Below are 23,075 nucleotides of genomic sequence, written 5' to 3' on the forward strand. Positions count from 1 at the left end.
GAGGAGAGGGAAATAACAAGAGGCAAATCTCTGATGAGAGAAGTTAGGGCTTCTGGAGCACAGTCGCTTTAAGGGAAGCCTTGTAACCAGGAACCAGGAAGTCTTTGAACTGATGCCCTAGCCAATCAGGGAAGGCTGCTTTGCTCCGAGACATGGAGTAGTGAGTTAATCTGAAAAAAGCAAAAATCTGCACATTTAGTCATGGTGATTTTTGAAATATCAAGGCTTATATCTATTCCAGGATAACGTGGGGGAAAGGAAGGGTCACCACAAATCAATTATGCATGTTGCACAGGGAAAATTGAAAGTGCCCAAAATCAAAATGGAAATCGAATTCAGTGTAGACTGCAGGGATTTCGTTGATCTGGTAGTGGGTAAAAAGCCACGTGCAGACTACACCCTGGATAACCCAAGATAGCCTGACCTTAGAAGCTAAGCAAGATCAGCCGTGGTCAGTACTTGGATGGGAGACCGCCCAAGAAATCCAGGGTTACTACACAGACACTTCTGAATGTCTCTTGCCTTGAAAACTCCGTGGGGTCACCATAGGTCAGCTGAGACTTGATGGCAAATAAATAAATAGCCAGGTTAACCAGGACTTTAATAGAGCTGATATAATTTCTTAATCACTACAGGTATCATATATCTTAACATAATTAGGCAGCTTGTTCCAGAGGGGTAGCTTTGTGTGGCAGGTTAAAGACTTGCTGGTTCTTATTCTAGCAGATGGTATTGCAGATTGGAGCATGCTCACTTTTCCTGATGCCTTTTATGGGCCTTCCCTAGGAGGTAGGTGGGAAGGAGAGATGGTAGTGAAGGAAGAAGTTCTGAACAGCAGGGTCAAGGGGTTTTGAAATAAAAGGAAGTAAAATGTAATTATGTAAAATGTGACCATAATAAAGAAGATGTGAGGATAACTCACAATGGCAGTAGGGGCTGATAACATTATTTCTTTTATGGCGCTTACCTGACTCGTTTCACCATTAGAGATGCTGTAAATGGTCATTTGCCTGTGCCGGTTTGCTGTTCTTAGGTGTGTCACTTCCATGGGCAGGTAATCCTGATGCTTCTCTGCACTGGCAATGGGGAAATTTGCTTAGTTTCTAAGATCTGATGAGTTTGGGCTGTACCATGCTGCTTTACCTATCTGTAGATGACATATGCATTAAAATCAAAACATGGAGAAGGGCTGTGGGAGCAGGGATGGGCAGGATGACACATGTAGTTTGTTTATTACAGTATTTGCTGGCGTATAAGACTACTTTTCCCCCCTGAAAAACATGCCTCCAAGTGGGGGGGTCATCCTATACGCCGGGTGCACTTCAGTTGGGATAGACATAGCAGCCCATAGTGGCCCATAGTACTGTAATGTAATGTAACAAACTCTATATTTTGAGTGGAAATGTTGGGGGGTTGTCTTATACGCCGGCAAATACGGTACATTTCTATACCACTCCCCCTTGTGGCTCAGGACGGTTTACACAAAACATAGGGATAGTACAGTGCAATTCACAACCTCAGGTGAACACCAATAACAGTGGTTTCCATAACTGAAGATAACAGTATTATTACATTATGACAATATTAACTTGCTAACTATGACCCCATAGGTTAGTTGGTTTGGGGTTCAGTTCCTGGGGGCCAAGCAGATGCTGTTGGCTTGGTCGGCCTCAACCAAATACCTGGCAGATAGCTAAAGATAGCTAAAGATGTAGTATACCTCCCTAGAGTTGCCATTCCCTTGGTAGGCGCAGCAGGATCCCCTGCCCCTGCCTTGTTTATTGCTGCTACTCGGGGCTGTGGTGTGAGAAATGTTGTATAACATGGCCATCAGGACTACAGTGTGATGTCACTTCTGAGAAAACTCCAGAAGTGACATCAGTCCTCTCTAGGAACTGTCAATAACGCTATGGTTTTACTGGAGACTGTTCAGCTATTCCCAGAGAGACCCAAAGGTGACGTCATGCAATTGCTGATGGCCACCCCGATCTCTAACTGATTGGCAGATGGGTGTGGCAACAATACCACTTCCTGTGACCGGGAATGTTTGAAATAGCAACATTGTTGTTCATAAGGACAGAGCCACTGTCCATATGTTTCCTAAGCACATAGACCATTCTCATGAGCCACTGTGTCTGTGGGTGAACATCCTCTTGTGTGCCCCCCTCTACACAGGCTGATTTCAGTGCTCATAATTTTGTTTGTGGAGGGCTAGTGAAGTCACCCACAGTGGAGGCTTTCCGAACAGATGCAAAGCTACCAGCCATACCTCTTGTAAAGTCAAAGGCTCTGCGGGGTGGGGAACTCTGAGGCTCAAAAGAGCCTTTAATGTACATCTCACGATACGCTAGGGTGCCCTGACACACAGTTTGAGATCAAGCAACTAAAACAAACAAGAGCTTACCAAAAGTCACACAAAAATCCATCAACCCCTATAAAGTTCACAATTATCCCATAAAGTGGTAATACTAGCCAGGCAACTTGGGAATCCTTAAAGATTTGTGTGTGTGTTTTAAAACCCTACCTTTAAAAATACCTTTCTGATGTTTACGGGAAAGCTCAACTGGAGCATTGCAGTGGCGGTAAATGGTGCTTATTACGGGAAGGGAGGGAGCTTGGTTCCTCAGAACTGGGGTTATCCCCAAGTCTGACTCCTCTGTGAACTTAAGCGAGCTTCTTCTGTTGACCTTAATGAGTGGGCAGGTTCCTGCACAGGTCATACAGGACTACTGAGATACTTGTGTTTTGGGAGGGAGAGGGGATCCATATTACTAGGGACCGGTCAATGCTTGACAATTTTGCTGAGGCCCGGGGGGAGGGGGTAGTCTTTTACCGAGGAATTGTCACCGCCGCCTAAGCCCCTGCTCTACTTGCTTTCCGGCTGGTGCCCCTGACTTCCTGCTGACCACTGGGGGGCGCTGCCAGCAGCAGCTGCGCAGTGCCACACCGAGGGGGAGCCCCAGCCATGGTGGCTGCTGGAGAGCACCAAAGGTGAGCCAGCGGCAGAGTGACAGGGCAGCCCCCAAGGCTGCAGCCAGGGAGGAGGACGAGGAGGAGCTGCAGCCCGGTACCAACTGATCCATGGACCGGTACCGGTCCCCGGACCAGGGGTTGGGGACCACTGCTATAGAGTAAAAAAAAACCAGCCATTTTCTCTAGGAGGACAAATAACTATAGTCTGGAAATCAGTTGTTACTCCAGGAGGTCTCCCAGCAGGTGGACAATGCTATCTCAGTACCCTTCTGGTGATACCTCAGAATATCTATCGTCAATGGTATGGGTCCAGGAGAGTCATCTATGGTGCCATTGTCCAGAAGCGACGGAATTCTCATCACTGTGCCATTCTAGTAGTCATTTAATTTATTTATTTGCTTCTTTACGACCCTACCTTTCTCCTCAGTGGGGATCCAAAGCAGTTTCCGTTGTCCTTCTACCTTCCCTGTTAAGTAAATTAGGCTGAGTGTATGAGTGGCCCCAAGGACACCTAGAAAACTTCCATGGCAGAGTGAAGATTTGAACCTTAATCTTCCCAATCTTAGTCTAACAGTCTCAGTGGTTCTCATCTTTTCTAATGACGCGACCCTTTAATACAGTTCCTCGTGTTGTGGTGACCCCCAACCATAAAAGTGTTCTTTCACAGAAATTAAACCGAAACTGACCAATGGCATGAAGATCCATTGTTCGTGATTGTATATAATTTTTTTCCAGGGTTTCTCATTTCAGTTCTGCCTCTTGTCCCACCATGCTGATCTCGCTGTTTTCCGCTGCTCCAGACAGACTAATGCTCTATCTCGATCTACCCCACAAGGCTGTTGTGTGGATGGTGCCCCCCCCCGGCCAAGCTACTTGCCTTGCCATGACCCCTGTGAAAGCGTCATTCGAACCCCAAAGGGGTCCTGACCCCCAAGTTGAGAACCACTAGTCTAACTGCTGTGGAGGTATAGCCAAATAATCAACATTGGATCTTGAAGAGAAGAATTGGAGCAAGACGTTCCATAACTTACATGTTGAAGCAGAACATAAAAGTCATGCCATGCCCTTTATTAGGACCAACGAAAATAACCGCATGCAAGCTTTCATGTTCTCTCTTTCATCAAAGTGGATGAAAGGGAAGAAGGAGGGGGGGCAGAGAGAAAATTTTTTTTGGCAAAGCCCAGATGTGAAGTTGCACTCCTAAAAATGGAAAACAGAATGTACCACAGACTAAAGCGGAAGATAGGGTTCAGGAGGCCTCCTGCTGAAAAGTTCCTGAGAATTTGGGGATTTGTGTGTTGTTTTGTGATGCCCTTCATTAGAACAAGCCAAAGCATAACATGACTTACGTTTTTGGAATCTGTCTGCTGATAACCCTAGCTATGTGAAGCCTTTCCATGTTCAACAAATCATTTTTTTTAAATAAGACGGATGACAGTCTATAGTTTGGAAAACACACATCACAATGTTTTAATGGGGTGGAGGGGAGGGAGTTAGGACTCTTCAGTTCTGGAACCTTCTCCCAAGCTCCTCATTGAGAGAGCTTCATTCAAAGAACTTTTCGTAAAAGATCATGGAGTGTTACATCAGTCCACGCCTGCAGTAGGAAACCATGGCTTTTGAGTTCATGGCTGCTTTTACTCCCCAAACTTTTTTGTTGAATGTTGAGTGTTTTTATGAATCCTTGCTTAGGAGACACACTCCACCCCTTTAAAGAAAATACTTGAATCCCTCCAGTGAATCATAGAATCATAGAGTTGGAAGGGACCTCCTGGGTCATCTAGTCCAACCCCCTGCACTATGCAGGTCACTCACAACCCTATCACTCATCCACTGTAACGGCCACCCCCTTAAGCCTTCACAGAATCAGCCTCTCTGTCAGATGGCCTCTGTTTAAAAATTTCCAATTTTTTTGGAATTGTGGGACTGTGCTTTTGGGAATGGTTAGAGCAGGCATTTCCTTTGTGGTAAATCTACTTAGTTTTGGAAACAGCAGTCCAGTTAGCTTGCTATTTTCTCCCCCCGCCTCCTTTAAAATTATTTAAAATTATTTTTTCTTCACCTGCTACTTAGGTGGAATTTTTGGTGCGCAGGGGAGAGAAAGGAGGCAAATCCAGAATTTTTGATGTAAAAACTCACAGGGAAAGTTTTTTGCCATCACAAAGCATTTTAACATTTCTGAAAATAAGGCTTAAAATTCTGTCTTTTTGGCTGTTGTTGCAGGAGATAAAAATTGGCTTAAGGCTTGCATCCAAATTGGGGGGGGGGGATGTGTTTCAATTATATGCATTTCCAGAACTCCTATTGAGAGATGGATACTCAGGCTGAAATTTGACTCCTTACTTCTCCCAGTTTGTATTTGGAATTCTTTAAAAAAAATATTGAGTTGTGAAGATTGGATTATGCCCCTTCAGCCAAAAGTCTGCAAGAGCTGCAGGGTCAGTTAAGGACACAGCCTTCCTGTTAAAAACCTTCCTTCCACAGCTGGCAGAAGCAGATTTACCACTTGATTGATATTTCCCTTATGCTTTTTATCAAGAAAGATATCCAGGTTTAGCTGAACTCTGAATATTTTTCAGTTAAATTGTTATTTTTTAATTGTTCTAGCATGAGCACAAGATGGATTATAGAGATGCTTTTAATTCTGAAATTTTACTCTTGGCTAAGTGTAAAGGTCATACGCTTCCTATGGTGTCTCAGGGCAGAAGTACACATTCCAGGGCCTTAGGGTTGCCAACTTTGGGCTGGGGCCGGAAAATTTGGGGTTGGAGCACAGGGAAGGTGGCATTTAGGGAAGGGAATGAGCTCAGCATGGTATGCCATAGAGTCCACCTTCCGAAACAGCTATTTTCTTCATAGGAAAATGATCTCTATGGTCTGGAGATGTGCTGAAATCCTGCAAAATCCCCTACCCTACCAGTTGTCTTCTGTGGAGCAAGAGGAAAGGGATGCATAGCCATTTCCACGCTGGCTACTTTTAGCTTTCGGTTCTTTCCTCCCACTCCCACTGCCACAACCATTTCTTCCTCGACTGGAAATCCAGGCTAATGTTTGTGGAGTTTCACATATACGGGATCCCTCCAAAATGTGGTGGTCTAGTCTGAGCTTGGGTGTGTCTTTAATTGGTACTGGAAATAATGCCAGCCAAATAACTGCAAAGACCTATAGCGTCACGGGCTCCGTCTTATCTGGCCTCCCGTTGTATTTCAGATATCGCTGGTGCATGAAGCAAGACTATGGAGGATGACCTCAACGTAGTCCTTGTCTTGGCCAGAGAAACTTTATTCTCAGCATGTGGGCAGGAACTCTGCTTCTGCTGTGCAGATGAGAAAAGGATTCTGCTAAGCTGTGGAGAGAGGGAGAAGGGCCAGATTTAAAGGCCATGTATGTGTGGCTATTTATTTAGTGATGCCACATTTCCACCAAGAAGCTCAGGGCAGTATATAACATCATTCTTCCTTCCTCCAATGTCTCCTCACACAGCATCCAGCACTTCACACAGAGTACTTATCTAAATGATGTGGATAAAATGCATGTTTCTTTAAAGCAGATCAAAACGTGGCTCTTCCTTTTGCAATCTGGGGCCTCTGCCTATCGTCTCATCCCTGTCTTCCCCCACCCCCCCTGCTGCCATTCACGGCTAGGGTGATATGTGCAAACTCTGCCATTGCTTAATATCATAGGGGAGAAGAGTCCACCCTTTCTGTTGTTACTTGGCTCTTTCTAAAGAGAGCTGTAGGCATTCCTTGCAATTTTTCCGGGCTGCGTTGTTGTGCAGACTTCTTTTAGCATTTCCAGGAGTTTAGTTAAGGGTTGCTTTTGTACCCGTACTGTGCTGTACTGCAAAACTGGTACCTGCTGGAAGAAAGAAAAGCACCTAACCTAATACCTGTGCATGATGCACTCATTTGCACTTTGGTCTGATGTGCCCCCCCAGTACAAGGTCACAGTTTGAATGTATCTGGGGAGGCTGTTTGATCCGTTTTAGTTCACCTGCTCTAGCAGCAAGAGGGGGTCCGGCAGGAGACCCAGGTGTCCACCTAGCGATTAATCGAGAGGAGCACGGTCTGCTCTTAGGTATGTTCCCCGCACCACTGTATCCGCAGGAGCTTTAATTGTGCGTGCATATAGGTAATTGTGTTATTTTACTTAAACTCTGCATGTGCCCTGTGTATTTTAACCAAATGGTAATTTAACCCAAATGGTAATTTTGCACTGCATTAAACATCAGTGGGTTGATTGTGTTGGGGCATTTACAGGGGCGCATTCCCCGTTCGGGTTTCCAATCTACAGGTGTAGCCTGGAGACTTGGCATTACAAGTAGCCTCCAGATTAGAGAGATTAATTCCTTTGGAGAAAATGGCAGCTTGAGAAGGAAAACTTCATGATAAACCAAAGCTTCACGGGGAAAGCTTCCCCCTTCATAGGAACAGCCCCCAAAACTCTAGTAATTTCCTAAGCCAGAGTTGCTAACCCTGTTTCCTGTGCTCTCGAATTGTACAGTAACAGTTTCTTGTTCAGCCTCCTCCTGCATTCTAGAGGCTGGGCACCTTGTGGTAAAGAATTCTGCCCCCCAGAAGGTTTATACTTACATCCCGAGCGTCCAGTAATTAGATGTTTTTTGCCAAGACATTGTGGAAACTGCTAGTTTAAAGTTAGAGCCTGGCTTTTAGAAACAATACCTATGCAAACAGAGTACTGCATCAAGAAGGAAACTGTTTAGATACTTCATACAAGCTGGGTGGCCTTGGGTTCACCACAGCACTGATAAGGCTGTTCTGGCTGAGCTGTAATATCAGCCTCACCCACCTCACAGGGTGTCTGTTGTGGGGAGAGGAAAGGGAAGGTGAATGCAAACCGCTTTGAGACTCCTTCGGGTAGAGAAAAGAGGCATATAATAACCAACTCTTCTTCTTCTTTAGTAATATCAGGGCTCTCTCAGCCTCACTTCCCTCACAGGGTGTCTGTTGTGGGGAGTGAAAAGGGAAGGTGAATGTAAGCCACTTTGAGACTCCTTCAGGTAGAGAAAAGCAGCATAGAAGAACCAACTCCTCCTCCTCCCATACACACAACTGAAATCAAAGAGCTGCTTGTTCAAGTAGAAAGTAGTTCCCCTAATGTGAGAGGAGATCTGTGTTCTTTACCTGCACCTCCCTGCACTATTCCTGGGCATCCCCCAACCTTCAGGAACATGTTTTATGAAGGAGAAAGAATCGGGGGAAAGGAAATGGGAAAGCTCCATTTTGTGAGTGGACAGTCTTAGGCTGTACCTCAGTGTGTTTCATTCACAGGTAGCTAGTGGATAGGTAAATTGTGGGACACTATTTGCCGTTGCATATAAAATGTATAAGTTTAACATGAACAAGTTCTGTATAGCTGACCAAGAGGGAGATTTTGCCCTGTCAAATTGCCTTTGTCAAAGACTCCTGCTATTCACTGCTAAAAAATTACGGGGGTGGTTTCATCTTGTTTTCCTCATGCTGACAGGAAAGACATCCCCTTCTTATCATAATAGGGTTTTTTTCCTGGGGGGGGGGACAGCCTCTTCAAAGCTGCTGCCATTCCTGTGGTTTCCTCACCGTGTGCTTGTATTTTGAAAGAAGTCATTTCTCCGAGGCCCAGCTTTCTTACAACATCACTCTAGCAGTTTTCTGTGGGCGGGGGGAAACCTCAAGCTTGTATTTTTGAGTCTTGGTGAACCATTGCAGGAGCCCTTCAACGCTTTTAAATGGCGGCATGGGAAACAATTTTTTTAAATTAGGGAAGCTCTTAGTAGTGTGACATCTTCTCCTGGTGGAATGGTTCAGTCATGGTACATCATGCTTTTGGGGGGGGGGGAGGGAGAGGCATGCAAATCTTATGGTGCCCCATCTTGGATAGTAACAGGTCTCTTCTTTAAAAGAATTCTGGGAGGGAATATCGCTCAGAGATCAAGCATGTGCCTTGCATGTTGAAGGACCTGGTATCAATCTTGGTCAATAGCATCTTGGGCAAACTGTGCCGTGGCCTTTTAACTAAGGCAACACTGGGGCAATTTCCGCACATCAGCAAAAATAGCATTACGCCAGCTGAATGGCAAAGCACTAAATTTTATCGTGCCTCCCAACCCCTCCTCACCTTTTTGCTGGGTCGCTTTCATCTGTCTCCTTTTCACACGTCTTACCTTCCACATCTGCTGCTGGAAATGGCGGATGAGAGCAACACACTTTATACATGTCGTGCTTCCACCTGTCAATCAATCCAGACAATCAATCCCCTTTCTCCATGTTTTAAAGGTCCCAGAATGCCCATTAATTGTTTTTTTTTTTAACCATACTTTTCTGTTGAAATGCCTATGCATAGCATCATAGATGCATAGTGCTTTTTGAACGCCACCCCTAATGGGGTCACGAGTCCTTTGATACTTTAAAAAATTAATCTCGTTCCTGATTTTTTTTTGGGGGGGAGAACATTTTGGAGAGGCATGCTTTGTATTACAGCTTTGGGAGGGAAATCTTTTATTTATGGCATTGCTTGCTCGCTTGTCTGCCCATTCGTTGCTTTAGTAAGTTAGCCATTTTTTTAAAATTCCCATCCCCAGGAGGCGGGTGTGAGGCCAGACGCTGGATGTTGGCAACGTCATATGGAGAGGCCGGAATATAGTGATGTCTTTTGGCAAACATTACACTACATTTAACAAGTGCGGAAGTGCCATGGGTTTACCAATCCAACCGTCGTTCTTGACCTAAGCCATTCCACGTTTTAAATGTCAACCGTTTTTAGTGTCGCTAAATATGTGTACTTTTATTTAAAACCACTGATGTTTGCAAGCAAAGATGAAGGTGTTTTTCAATCAGATTGCCAAACATGGTTTTCTGTTCTCAGGAGACCTTGTGGATAGCGGTAATGATCCTATCCCCATGGGAGAATTTTGTCACATCCTTTATAGATCAAAACAGTCTCTGCTTTATTTGGCCTCTTGAGCCACATCAGGACTGGATGAGTGGAGCTTGTTAAAGAAGCAAAATATTCTGCTTATTTAAGTACTGGGGCCCAGGATGATATATAAAATCACTTTTCCAGATTGGTTGAAAGACTGTGGTAGAGAAATGATATGGTAGCAATTTCTGGTGTACTCAGAACCGTGTCAATTCCCCTTTCTGCTGCTTTCTCCAACACTTTTCCTTAACTGCTATCGTCTAATAGAAGCTGGCACTTCCCAAAAATGCTTTACAGATAGCTCATTTCCCACTTGACCTGCCATTATTTTTCATCCCTCCAATGACTGTGTCTCTCAGTCTTGGCCAGGGGTAGTCAAACGGCGGCCCTCCAGGTGTCCATGGACTAAATGCTGGCATGGGCTCATGGGAATTGTAGTCCGTGGACATCTGGAGGGTCTTGGCTGATCCACAATTGCAGCAAATAAAGTAGTTAAATTTTTCATCTCCAGCCCCCACCATGTACCGCAATGTAAATTGTGTCTCTTTGCCATGGCGATGGTTGTCAGTGTCTTGCCGAAAACACTTTTGCCCCTGCATCTCAGGGATGTACTAAAACATTTATTAAAGTTTAAATTTAGTCATCAGCATGTTGGATGGAAATATGATTAAAGGGAAATGTGTTCCTTCCATCTGAGTAGGGCCGGAAAATCATTTACCCTGATACGGACATGACATTCGTAAGTCCCGCTTCTGCTGTCCCTGTACACATCTGAATTGCCTTCCTTTTTTCATCTCTTACCATCTGTATCCTTGCCTTATTTGTTATTTTGGTGGCTATTTATTCTTGTGTTAGAGGAGGGACCTTACTCATGTCCTGTTGCTGAAATTGAGAGCATAACTTGTGGGCTCGTGCATGTGAAAAAATGTGCTTCTCTGTGTTTTGGTAAAGCATATGGTGTAGCATTCCTTCAGAAGATGGGAGAGAGGATCCCATGACACTTTTATTTGAGTTTGTGTGGCATAGTAGACAAGAGCATTGGTAGTAAATGGGAGATTCAGGTGCAAATTCCCACCTGAAGATGGTGGTCATCTTATGTGAAAAGTTGTTTGCTCACTCATGGCTCAGGTAATTTACATGTGCATTGCTGTTATGATTATGCTTTAAAGCAGTGGTCCCCAACCCCCGGGCTGCGGCTTGGTGTCAGGCCGCGAAAGCCTTGGCACTGGGCCGCGGCTCCCTCCTCCCACCCCATCCCCACAGCGAGAAGCTTGCCAGCCCGCGAACAAATCGGTCACTGAAGCGGCCGATTAACTTGCAGCTCAGCAAGCATCTTGCTCCAGGAGGGGGGGGGGAGAGGGAAGCGAGGCCACCAGCACACCGCCAGTGCAAAAATGCATGCACGGAACAGTCGTGCATGCGCATTTGCGCCTGGTGGGGCTGCAGATGCACACGCACAGCAGTTTCGTGCATGCACTCATGCGCAGAGCCGCAGCACATGCATGTTTGCACCCCACTGGGAGCGCAAACGCGCATGTGCAAAACTCATGCACGTGTGTGTTTGCGGCCCCGCCGGGCATAAACATGCATGCACGCCTGGTCCACGCATGCACGTATGCATGGGGGCTTCCACGCATGCGCAGGGCCCTGGGTCACCCTCTCCCCACACCCCTTGGCAGCGGTTTGCAATGCAAAAAAGGTTGCGAACCGCTGCTTTAAAGCATGCTGCCACACTGCTTCCTTTCCCTGTAGAAGCTATTTAAAGGAGACTCCAATAGGCAGCATTATGTATAAGCTTGGCCTTAGGATATACCAGGGCCCATTCTGCACACATAGGATAATGCACTTTCAATGTGCTTTGGCAGCTGGATATTCCTCTGTGGAACAGGAAAATCTACTTCTAAAGTGTAATGAAAGTGCATTATCTATTGTGTGAAGAATAGGCCCAGGATAGCTGTGATCTTAGGCATCAGAGATGCTATTCTAATTCTTCTAGTTAACATCCAGTTCTGTGGGACCCTTCAGTCTTTGCCAATCTTCTACCTGTATAAACACATCCTAAAAGAAAAGGTACTATTTCTCACTGCTTGGTGCTTTGTAGGGTACATGAAAAAAGTATTCTCTAGTGCTATACTGTGGTCTTCTGCAGGCCAACTATTATGGGCAGGTTTATCACCTGACTAAGAACCTTCTTCATGTGATAGGTAACTACAGAAAGTAATGCTCTAGGACAGTGGTTCTCAACCTGTGGGCCGGGACCCCTTTTGAGGTCGCCTGGCCCCTTCTGGGGGTCCCTAGGTTGGTTGCTGCCGCAGTGGTGGCAGGCAGCGGCCGGCAACGGAGTAGCCACGCCAATGGCCGCCTCCACGCCACCTGACTGTTGTACGCCTGTGTCGTGTGCACACTCCCTGTGTGCGTGCATACGCTGACCCCGCCCCTGCCGCAGTTGGGGTTGCCAACTCAGAGCGGTTGAGAACCACTGTTCTAGAAGAACAATACCTATGACTCTTATGTTTGGGTTCTCAGTGTAAACCACTGAATATATTCCAGAGACAAAGGGGAAAAAGAAAGGAGGATATGGTGTTAACTGAGCTATCCTCTTGGTCTTCTCACTATTGGACCTTGTTGTTTTTATAACGTATGGAAGCTGCACCAGCGTACCAAGCTCTCCATTCTCACTGATATAGCGATAATTTAGAACAGTGGTCCCCAACCCCCGGTTCGGGGACCGGTACTGGGCCGCAGATCCTCCTCGTCCTTTCCCTGGCTGCTGCCTCGGGGGCTGCCCTGTCACACTGCTGCTGGCTCACCTTTGGTGCTCTCCAGCGGCCACCATGGCTGGGGCTCCCCCTCGGTGTGGCACTGCGCAGCTGCTGCTGGCAGCGCCCCCCAGTGGGTGGCGGGAAGTCAGGGGCACCGGCGGGAAAGCAAGTGGAGCAGGGGCTCAGGCGGCAACGTCCCTCGGCAAAAGACTACCCCCCCCCCCCGGGCCTCAGTAAAATTGTCAAGCGTTGACCAGTCCCTGGTGATAAAAAGCTTGGAGACCACTGATTTGGAATGTGCATTTCACTTTGTGCCTAAAGTGCAGGAATAGCTATGTGAATCCTGCAAAGTATACCCCAGTTGTATGTTTTGTTTTTAAGTTGCACAATTCATCTTTGGGCAAATGGAACAATGCTGTATTCTGCGTCCTGCTGAATGTACATGGGAAATACGCCATGCTGAGAAGGAAATGTGGGCGCGTTTGTGGGGTTGGTGATGGAGGTCATGTTATGCTGCCGTGCTTTTTTCTCTCCAAGGGTTATATTTGTGATTGAGCAGTGGAGATGGCGAATGCATCTTTCTGTTCTTCCCTGAGGTGCCCCTCTCTGAGTGGTGACTGAACATTCTCAGCTGCCACTTGGCGTTTTCTTTCTCATTTCTCTTGTTACTCAAATTTCTGAGCCTGATGTTCTGTATTCTTGATCCGCTGTTTCTTTGTGCATGCGTCGTGCATTGCTAACTTGTCCCTGGTACGTTGTCTTCGACTGCTTTCATGCTAGAGATCGAAAATAGCATGGAGGAAAATGCCCCCCTTTAGCCATCGACTTAATATTTTCCCCTGCTAAGTTCTATTAGCTTCCCGGTGAGAGGGGTGTTAATCTTGCACTGGTGTTTTGGCCTTCCTCTTTCTTTGCTTGGAAATTAATCAGGCAGGAAATTAGTAACCCCAGTGAGCTTTCTGCTTCTGACTTCCACGTTCCAGCCACAGTTGATTGCCTCTAGAATGCCTCTTTTAAAATGGTCGATCAGGTGGAAGTTGCTTATAGGGTCTGCAATCCTGCAGTGTCATACAGGACAGATACAAGGAGATTTATGAGTCAGTTAATAATTTAGCTATGGAGGTGATGCTTGTTTTGAAATGGCTGACACCCATCTATATCTATATATATAACAGAGACGAGAGAGAGAAATGTTTGGTCCTCTCGCATTTGTCTTTAACAAGTCGCCATGTTGTGGATGGGGAAGGTGGGTGAACCAGGTCTCATAACTGGCAGTGAGAGAAAGGCTGTTTAATCCTTCCCCTTTAAAAACACCATTTTTATTCCCCTAAATTGGTGGTGGAAAGTGTCATCAAGTCACAGCTGACACGGCGACCCCTTAAAGGCAACAGAGAATCAAAGGTGGTTTGCCGTCCCCTAACTCCATGTCACAGCCCTCGTATTCTTTGGAGTCTCTCATCCAAATACTAGCCTGAGCTGACACTGCTTGACTTCCAAGATTGGTCTAGTCTGGGGTAGCCTCATTCCTTCCAGAACTGACATTTGACTTATGGGAGAACAACATGCTTGTTTTTCCTCAGTAGGCCAAGTTCAAATTTAGAACAAGGAAAGTGGGTGACATTATAAAATGTCCTATAGGGTTGCCAGTTCTGAATTAGGAAATATCTGAAGATTCTGGGGATGGAACTTGGGGGGCAGGGGGGGTCATCTAGAGCAGTGGTCCCCAACCTTTTTTTGGCTGGGGACCGGCAGGGCGAGGGCCACGCCCGCGCATTGTGCCCGCGCGGCTGGGCCGCGCATGTGCACATGTGCGCTGTGAGGCCGAAATAATGCATGCGCGGCACTTTCTCCCATGCGCGATTTCGACCGAGCAGCACGCATGCGCGGCCCTGATTCCCTCTCCCCGCCCTCCCGCAGTAAGAAGATTCCCGGGCTGCAAGTTTGCGGCCTGGGAAGTTTTTTTCTGCGGGGGGGGGGGCGGTGAGAGGGAACCGCGGCCCGGTGCCCTGGCCTTCGCGGCCCGGCACCAGGCCGCGGACCGTAGGTTGGGGACCACTGATCTAGAGCAGAAATGGCCAAACTGTGACTGTCCAGATATGTATGGACTGCGATTCCCATGAGCCCCTGCCAGTACTGGGAGAGGCTCACGGGAATTATAGTCCATGGACATCTGGAGAACCACAGCTTGGCCACTCCTGATCAATAGCATGAGCTCTCCAGTGACCACCCAGAGGGTGGGAACCCCTCCTTTCTCCCAGGATTGTTTAATCAACCCAGTTTCTTCAAACACACTTCTGAATTGATCTTTAAAGAAAAAAATTGGGAGGGCTGATCACAAGTGGCCAGCTAGTTCCATGTTTGATTCTCATAGCTATAAACACTACAGATATTTGGGGTATTTTGACAACCTAGTTCAGTTGCTTTGATTTTAGCGGGACTCAAATGCACTTCACTCTTGTTGAACTATAAACACCTGTACAGTGCGCTGGGCTCTTTCAGTATGTGGAAGGGCAACTTTAAACTAGGCCAGATAATCCCAATGTGTATATGTGGCCCAAATCGCACAAATGAAGCCCAGAAGTTCATTCCCACAAAACCTATACCCAGAATTAAAATTTGTTAGCCTTAAAGGTTCCACTGGATGCAAACTTTGTTTAATTGCTTTAGACAGCTGTAGACACCTTGGGGTGGCAGAACGGCCCAGGAATTTGGGGGCAGTAGGGGGGACACAATCTGACTCTTCTTCTTGTTGCTGCGTTTTCCTACCGAGAGATGTTCCGAGGTGGTGTGCCATTGCCCTGCCTCTGGGTAGTAGAAAACCTGGACTTCCTTGGTGGTTTTCCATCCCAGTGCTTGACCTGCTTAGCTTCTTGAAGAAAACAACAGCTTCAGATGCTCCTGCTCCTTCCCAGGCTCCACACCAGATCTCCAGGAATTTCTTAACCCAGGATTGGCAACACTTCCCCAAAGGCCTCTATCTTTGGGAGGCTGGAAAAACCTCCTCCTGGCTCCTGGCCATGGGATTTTCCATCGCTTGCTTCTCTTTCTCTCTCTCTTTCCCCGTCTTTCTCTCCAATGAGGATCCAAAGTGGCTTTTACAAATGACTTTTGCAAAGAACTTTAATATTTTTTCCCAGACTAAAATATAGCTGCTACACAACAACCAGAAATGAAGGCAATATAGTCTGTTTTGAATTTGCGGTAGACCTAAACCAGGAAAGGTGTTCATATGGATGTGGGGGGGGGGCACTAGGGATGTGGGCTGTGAGCCAAGGAGCAGTAGCCCCAAAACGTTTGGGAACCACTGCTTGAGACCAACATGGTTACTTGCCTGAATTTATTATGCTGTCTCACTTTTTTCTAGTTCTGTTCTGTCTTTAAAGGCCAGAAAAGCACATAGTTGCTCTTGGGCAAAGATTGGGGTCGCGATACGTAGATCAATTACAGTCAGAGATTGTGCAAAGGTTGAGGACAAAGCAAAGCTTCAGTCTGCCCAGATTTTGTTTTTGATATCCATGCAACACATAGAGGTTCTATTGAAGGTGATAGGGGTTATTAAGCATGCATAACCTCATTCCTGTTTGCATGCATCTTTATTCTGGTGTTTGTTGGCATAGACTATTTTGGCTATAGTATAAAATCAAAACCTGACTGGAGAACTGAGAAGTCAATTTTTAAAAGATACTTCATGAGCTGATGACAAAAAGCAGGTTTTGACTTGTCAAAGGATGGGTCCTAGGAGATTTTGGGATGGGGAGGGTAGTAAGTAGGAAACAGGTATAATATACATATCTGGTTCAAAATATCTGATTTAGCCAATGAAACATGTTCTAACTGAAGGCATTATACTGAATGGACTGGTATAATATGACAACAGCATGCATCTTTATAACTTACATGTATTTTTAAAATATCTGTGTACAGAAGTATTAAATGCACCACTCTGCAGTTAGAAATTATCCTGAATTTCTTTTTCATGAAGATGCATCATTGTAATTCTAGAAAGCGAGTGGTGCATTTGTTAGTCATTTATTTTTCTGCAAGTTTATGCTTCAAGGGCTTAGTTTTAAAGGACCAGAAGTCACTGTTGTCCCTTGGGATAATTGCAGGGGGTAGCCATGTTTGGCTGCAGTAGAAGAGCAAAATTTGAATCTAGTAGCACCTTTAAAAACCAACAAGATTTCCAGAGTTTAAGCTTTCAAGAATCGAAGCTCTCTGGCTTTAATTCTCGGTCAGCTTTAATTCTCGGAAAGCCTATACCTGGGAAATGTTGTTGTTTAAAGTGCTACTAGACTCAGATCTTGCTTGGCGTAGTGGTTAGGGGTGTGGATTTCTAAACTGGAAAACTGGGTTTGATTCCCTGCTCCTCCTTATGCAGCCAGCTGGGTGACCTTGGGCTCGCCACGGCGCTGATAAAGCTGTTCTGACCAAGCAATGATCTCAGGGCTCTCTCAGCCTCACCTACCTCACAGGGTGTCTGTTGTGGGGAGAAGAAAGGGAAGGTGACTGTAAGCTGCTTTGAGACTCCTTTGGGTAAAGAAAAGTGGCATATAAGAACCAACTCTTCTTCTCCTTCTCCTTCTTCTCCTTCTTCTTGCTGTTTTACCTCAAAACTTTGAACAAATGTGATGTTCTTGCCAAGATACTGCCCATAATTATCCTAGTGATCTTCTCATATAGCATTTAAAGAAGATGCTGTTAAAATAATATTTGCCTTTTTAAAAGAAAGGGATTTACTGACACTAAAATCATTGCACGCTGACTTAACAATGGGTAGGCCTTCTAAGAAATAGGTGGGAAAGTCAAAACAATTTTTAACCTTTATTTTGCCGCTTTGATGAAACAAATTGATACCATTCAGGGTTTTTGTAGTCTGGGGCTTCTAGCTGTGTAACATAGTAACTCCATAGGCCATTGCATCTAGAGGTGTGTGGTGGGTGGGACAGGATGATTGTGGTTTGCAGCGAGAAGTAATTTTTCCTGTTGACCATTTTTTTCACGGGAAGTTGAGCAAATTCTACTAAACGTATTACAGATGCTAATCCTTCGGGGTAGAATTGTGACTAGAAATACTATATCTGATGAATGTCAGAAAGAGTCAACTGTAGAGTGTTCCATATGTGAAGAGATAATATTTCGATTAAAAAATAATTGTTCTGTTGTTCTTCAGAGTTTTTCTGTGGAAATTATAGGAGGGGGAGAGACTGTTGCATAAACTTAAATCACATTTCCCCGTTGTAAATGCAAGTGCTGGCTTGCCTCCAGGTATTTCGGTAACCCTCTTATTTCTGCAGACAACAGTCTAGTCTGTTTGTAGATAACAGTTTTGATAACAAATCTGTTAAGGCAAGATTACATCAAGATTTAGGGTTGGATGCAGACTAAAATTGGCATTTTCCACTAGTTGACCCTTCCTACACCCTTCCTGGCAACCCTACCATCTAGTTAGCACATGAATCATGATTTCATTTTATGTAATATTAATTCATGCTTGCAAAACTATAGTAAGCCTGTAACTTGATTTTTTGGAAAATTACATGTGTGATGATGTTCCTTAACAGGTTTCACTGCTGTAGAAGGGAGTTTCAAATTTAGACCATGCCTGTCCCTCCTCCTCCAGCTCCTCCGCCTCCCCCGACACTGGCCGTGGTAAGTTCCAACTTTTAATTTTGAATCTTCCATAGAATCTATCCACTGCATGGAATAGTTGATTTGTCCCATGGGAATGAAACCCATTTCCTATTGGGTAAAATAGATAGAATCATTGAATCATAGAATCATAGAGTTGGAAGGGGCCATACAGGCCATCTAGTCCAACCCCCTGCTCAACGCAGGATCAGCCCTAAGCATCCAAGAAAAGTGTGTATCCAACCTTTGCTTGAAGACTGCCAGTGAGGGGGAGCTCACCACCTCCTTAGGCAGCCTATTCCACTGCTGAACTACTCTGACTGTGAAAATCTTTTTCCTGATATCTAGCCTATATCTTGTACTTGTACTTGTACTTGTACTTGTACTTGTACTTGTAATGATGATGACTCTTTTTTAGAATGTGCACATATGGAACTACGTATTACAATGAAAGTGGGGCTACCACCAACATTCCCTGAGCCTTCCTCAGGCAGGTCTGTCCATCAACAGAAGAGCTCCAACAGAAGTTGGAGGAAGTCTCTATAATTCAGCTTTTTCTCAGTGGAGTGGGAGGATTGGGGTAGGATGCAGTTCACTGTGGAAGAGAAATTTCTTGTTTTGCTCTTTGTCATGTTTCTCTTTTTAGAGTAAGAAAGTACCAATCATTTGAGCCATAAACATTAAGACAGGCTTTCTCAACCAGGGTTTCGTGAAATCTTGGGTTGACAGCCCTGGAAGGGCTTCCCGAACCAGTGGAAGTTAATTATTTTTTTTTAATTTGTTAAACATTTATCAGTTGATATGACCATATATGGTCATGTCAAGGCCCCCTCCCAAAAATGGCCAAGGGGTGGGAAAGGTGAGTGTGTACACAGGTGAGTGTGTACACAGTTATGCTTCCCAACCATATTCTGTATGATCACGCCACTTCTGGGGTTTCTCAAAGCCTGAAGAATGTTTTAGGGGTTTCTCAAGGGTAAAAAAGTTGAAAAAGGCTGCATTAGATCATTGTATTTGCTTTTCTATGTTTTGAACCCTGTGATTCCTTTGTTTAAGAAATTATTCCCATATACTAAATTTGGCTGAACCACAAATCAAATGATGGCATTGATCTCTCTGCTGCTGGGAGAGAGGGGGGGGGGAAACTGAAATGGGAAAGAAGACTGCTTTCTGTTTCTGCTACGTAGGTCAGTATAGAAATAATATTGTGGATACCACTATATGGACTGGGAACAGATATGATTTCCATATGTCATGGCAATATTGCCATAATGTCATCCCTGCAGCAAGTTCCTTAACTGGCATCTCTGAGATGAGTTACTCTTGTCTCCCAGAAATGTTGGGAACATTTGTCATAAAATGTGGCATTATCACAGTGTACTTTTTCCTGTCAGTGACAACCAGTTATATGGCAAATTTCCCCCTCCCACACAATGATCTATGTCATATGAATGTGCCTAAATATGGTGAGAAAAGGGGTGGCCTTTCCAGGGGTGGCCAAACTGTGGTTCTCCAGATGTCCGTGGACTACAATTCCCATGCGCCAGATACTGGCAGGGGCTCATAGGAATTGTAGTTCACAGACACCTGGAGAGCCAGTTTCGCCACCCTTGGAACATGTCATGGGAGTGCTGTTTGCATCATTTTTGATGGCAGTAATTTCTTCTCCCACTCTCATTGGGTCCCATGGGGAAAAAATGTTTTGTAGGGTTTGGTATTTTATGCATGCCAAGTGCTTATGTAAAAACGTATGTTTTCTGAAGTTTAAATATTTATCTCTGTCTTTACTCCACAGCAGAGCACTGCAATTGTAAAAATCTTATGACATTAATCTTTAGTGAATTAATCAGATTCCATTCAAATTGTCTGAATTGGTCACTAAACACTTTTTTTTTTTAATAAAAGGGGATCCACTCACATGGATGGAAATAAAGCACAGGCTTACACAGTATTTCATTGATTTATTTAAAACATTTACACTCCAATTTTTCCTATATTCTTGCCTCAAGGAAGCTTACAACCAGATCGTAAAAAAAAATAGAAAATTAGCATTGAATACCTAATTAGCAAACCTTATTAAAAGCTGTAGCAAATGCAACTGTCTTACATTTCTTTCAAAGTGCCCGGGGGAAGCCTACCCATTACCTCTATAAATACCTGCTCATTATCTTTTCCATGAATTGGGAGTAACTAAAAAGAAAGTAAAAGCTCTGGTGGAGAACAGGCAGACACCCCTAGGTGGCAAAGAGAATCTGACCAGGGGAGCATAACTGGCACATAGGGTCATCTAGGGAGATAGAGTCCTTGAGATTTATGGGTCACAGGAGGACTGGTTTATCCATGTAGCACATGTAGCTTATGATACGAACCCCATGTTTTCAAGTGTCCCATGCAGTGCCTTCCTCACCCATGAAACACAGCTGTAGCCTCTCTCCTCCCCCCTTTTCCCTCTTTAAGGATACTCAGAATGACACCCCTTTCCACTGTGGGGGAGGGCCCTCAATCCCTAGTTTGACTGCTCCTGCTGCAATTATACTCTGCTAGGACCCGACACCGAGCAGTAAGTTAATTTGCAAAAAGGAGATATCTACATATTTGCTCATGGCAGTTTTTCAAATATCGAGTTTTATACCCACTCCAGGATATTACGGAGGGAAAGGTAGGGTCATCACGAATCAATCATGCATGTTGCAGAGGGAAAATTTTAAGTGCCCCAAATCAAAATGCAAATCGAATTCAGTGTAGACTGCAGGGATTTATATGATTTGGGAGTGGGTAAAAAGCCCTGTGCAGACTATACCCTGGATTCAGTTCAAACCCAGTTCTCCAGATTAGAGCCCACCACTCTTAACTACATCATGCTGGCCTATAAGTATCTGTATCATCCTAGGCTAGTGAAGTTTTTCAGTGTGGTTGTCTTACCACAACTTATCTTCAAGGCTTCAGAAACATCCTCTTACAGGAAGAGGTTAACAATTTTCATAAGGAAATCTCTAGTTCCCCACCATATCACATGGTACAGAAGGCAGGAACTAGTGCGTGTGCATTGCAGCCTGGGACAGGCCAATAGTTGTCATGGGAACCATGAGAATAAGAAGAAGAAGAACTGTTTTGTGTTCCCTGTTTTTTTTCCATTTTGTTTCCTCCAGTGTCACTTAAATATCATCAAGTGATAAACTACATGTTCAGAAGAGGAGCTTATTTTTATCCTCCGCTTTTCTGTACCTGAAGGAATCTCAAAGTGGCTTATAATCACCTTCCCTTCCTCTCCCCACAACTGACCTGTGAGGTAGGTGAGGCTGGGAGAGCTCTGAGAGAACTGCTCTAGCAGGACTGTGACTAGGCCAAGGTCAGCAGGCTGGCTGTATGTGAAGGAAAAATGGGGAATCGAACCTGGCTCACCAGATTAGAGGCTGATGCTCTTTACCACTACACCAAGATATGCTTTACACACAACAGAGAGGAATTGTGCAAATGCACTAAAACAACCTTACAAGGCACACTGGTATGTTTTTTGCTTGTTTTGAGACTTTGCATATGCCACTTCCCTAAAAAAAAACCCAAAAAACCCCACTTAACCAGTGTTCAGACTGTGGAAACTTTGTAAATAGGTCAGTTAAAGTTAAGTTGCATGCTTTCAACTTGGTGTAGTGCTTAGGAGTGTGGACTTCTAATCTGGCGAGCAGGGTTTGATTCCCTGCTCCTTCTCTGCATGCAGCCAGCAGGGTGACCTTGGGCTCGCCACAGCACTGACTGAGCAGGAATATCAGGGCTCTCTCAGCCCCACCTCCCTCACAGGATGTCTGTTGTGGGGAGGGGAAGGGGAAGGGGATTGTAAGCCGCTTTGAAACTCCTTCTGGTAGAGAAAAGTGGCATATAAGAACCAACTCTACTTCTTCTCATGCAAATAGATTTTTTATACTAGCTGTTTGTTGATCTCTTGTCCTAAATCGTGTAGAAGTTTAGGACTTTTAATTGTAAAAGTTTGCTGACTGCCTACACTACCCTGTTCTTCAGATTGGGAGTTTCGTGGAGCACTTTATATGTCTCTGGCTTTCAAAGCAAGTGAGAAGCAGAGGTGATTTGCCATTGCCTTCCTTGGCACAGTCCCCCTCCCATACAAATATTGACCCTGCTTAGCATTTGAGATCTGTAAAGATCAGGCTCCTCCATGCCATCTTCCCTCCGAAGCTGGCACTACCTGAAATAATATAACATCAGCATGCTAATTCAGCCACACTGTGCTCAAGCAGTCAAGGCCTGCAGATTTCTCTAACAGAAGATTCTGAATAACAGATCTAGGACAACACATTACAGAAATCTAAGGGGAGCTGTTAGTAGGCACCTCTCCACCTCCTGATGCAAAGTTGACAATCAGCTAGATTTGAGTCCAGTAGAACCTGAAAGACCACCAAGATTCCCTTTGGGAGCTTTGACTCTTGAAAACGCATATCCCCCAAAACATGGCAGCCCTCTGGAACTATTTAGGTGATAAGTACCACATTTTCTGGTCTGTCTCTGCAAATCAACCCCCTTCCACCACCATCTGTTCCTCCACCTCAATATCAGCAAGTGTTGTTTTGATTGTGGTATATGAGACTGTTGAAGCAGAACTGGAGAGACTGAGCTTTTGGTCCTCACTCAGCAATAAAGTTTGTTGTGGTCTTAGTCTAATTGATCTAGCTCTGTCTGATGCACCTCACATATACTGTTTAGGCACTGGGAACTTCACTGCCCCAGCTCCCGTGCAGGAGCACAAATCGGGGGGGGGGGGGGGGATGAGGTGCACCAGGC

The 23,075-nt window shown here is 45.1% G+C and overlaps 1 protein-coding gene across 3 annotated transcripts in view; it reads left to right on the plus strand.

Moving 5' to 3' along the window:
• The window catches only part of WIPF1 (WAS/WASL interacting protein family member 1), a 104,992-nt gene that overhangs the window by 60,757 nt on the left and 21,160 nt on the right, over positions 1-23,075 (plus strand). For all 3 annotated transcript variants that reach the window (XM_077319664.1, XM_077319663.1, XM_077319666.1), the window contains one exon: positions 18,215-18,302. In XM_077319664.1, the coding sequence (XP_077175779.1) occupies positions 18,252-18,302 (51 nt within the window). In that variant the 5' untranslated portion in view covers positions 18,215-18,251. The remainder of the gene's footprint in view (positions 1-18,214; positions 18,303-23,075) is intronic.

The sequence above is a fragment of the Paroedura picta genome, chromosome 2 (genome assembly GCF_049243985.1).
Source record: "Paroedura picta isolate Pp20150507F chromosome 2, Ppicta_v3.0, whole genome shotgun sequence".
Taxonomy (NCBI): Eukaryota; Metazoa; Chordata; class Lepidosauria; order Squamata; family Gekkonidae; genus Paroedura; species Paroedura picta.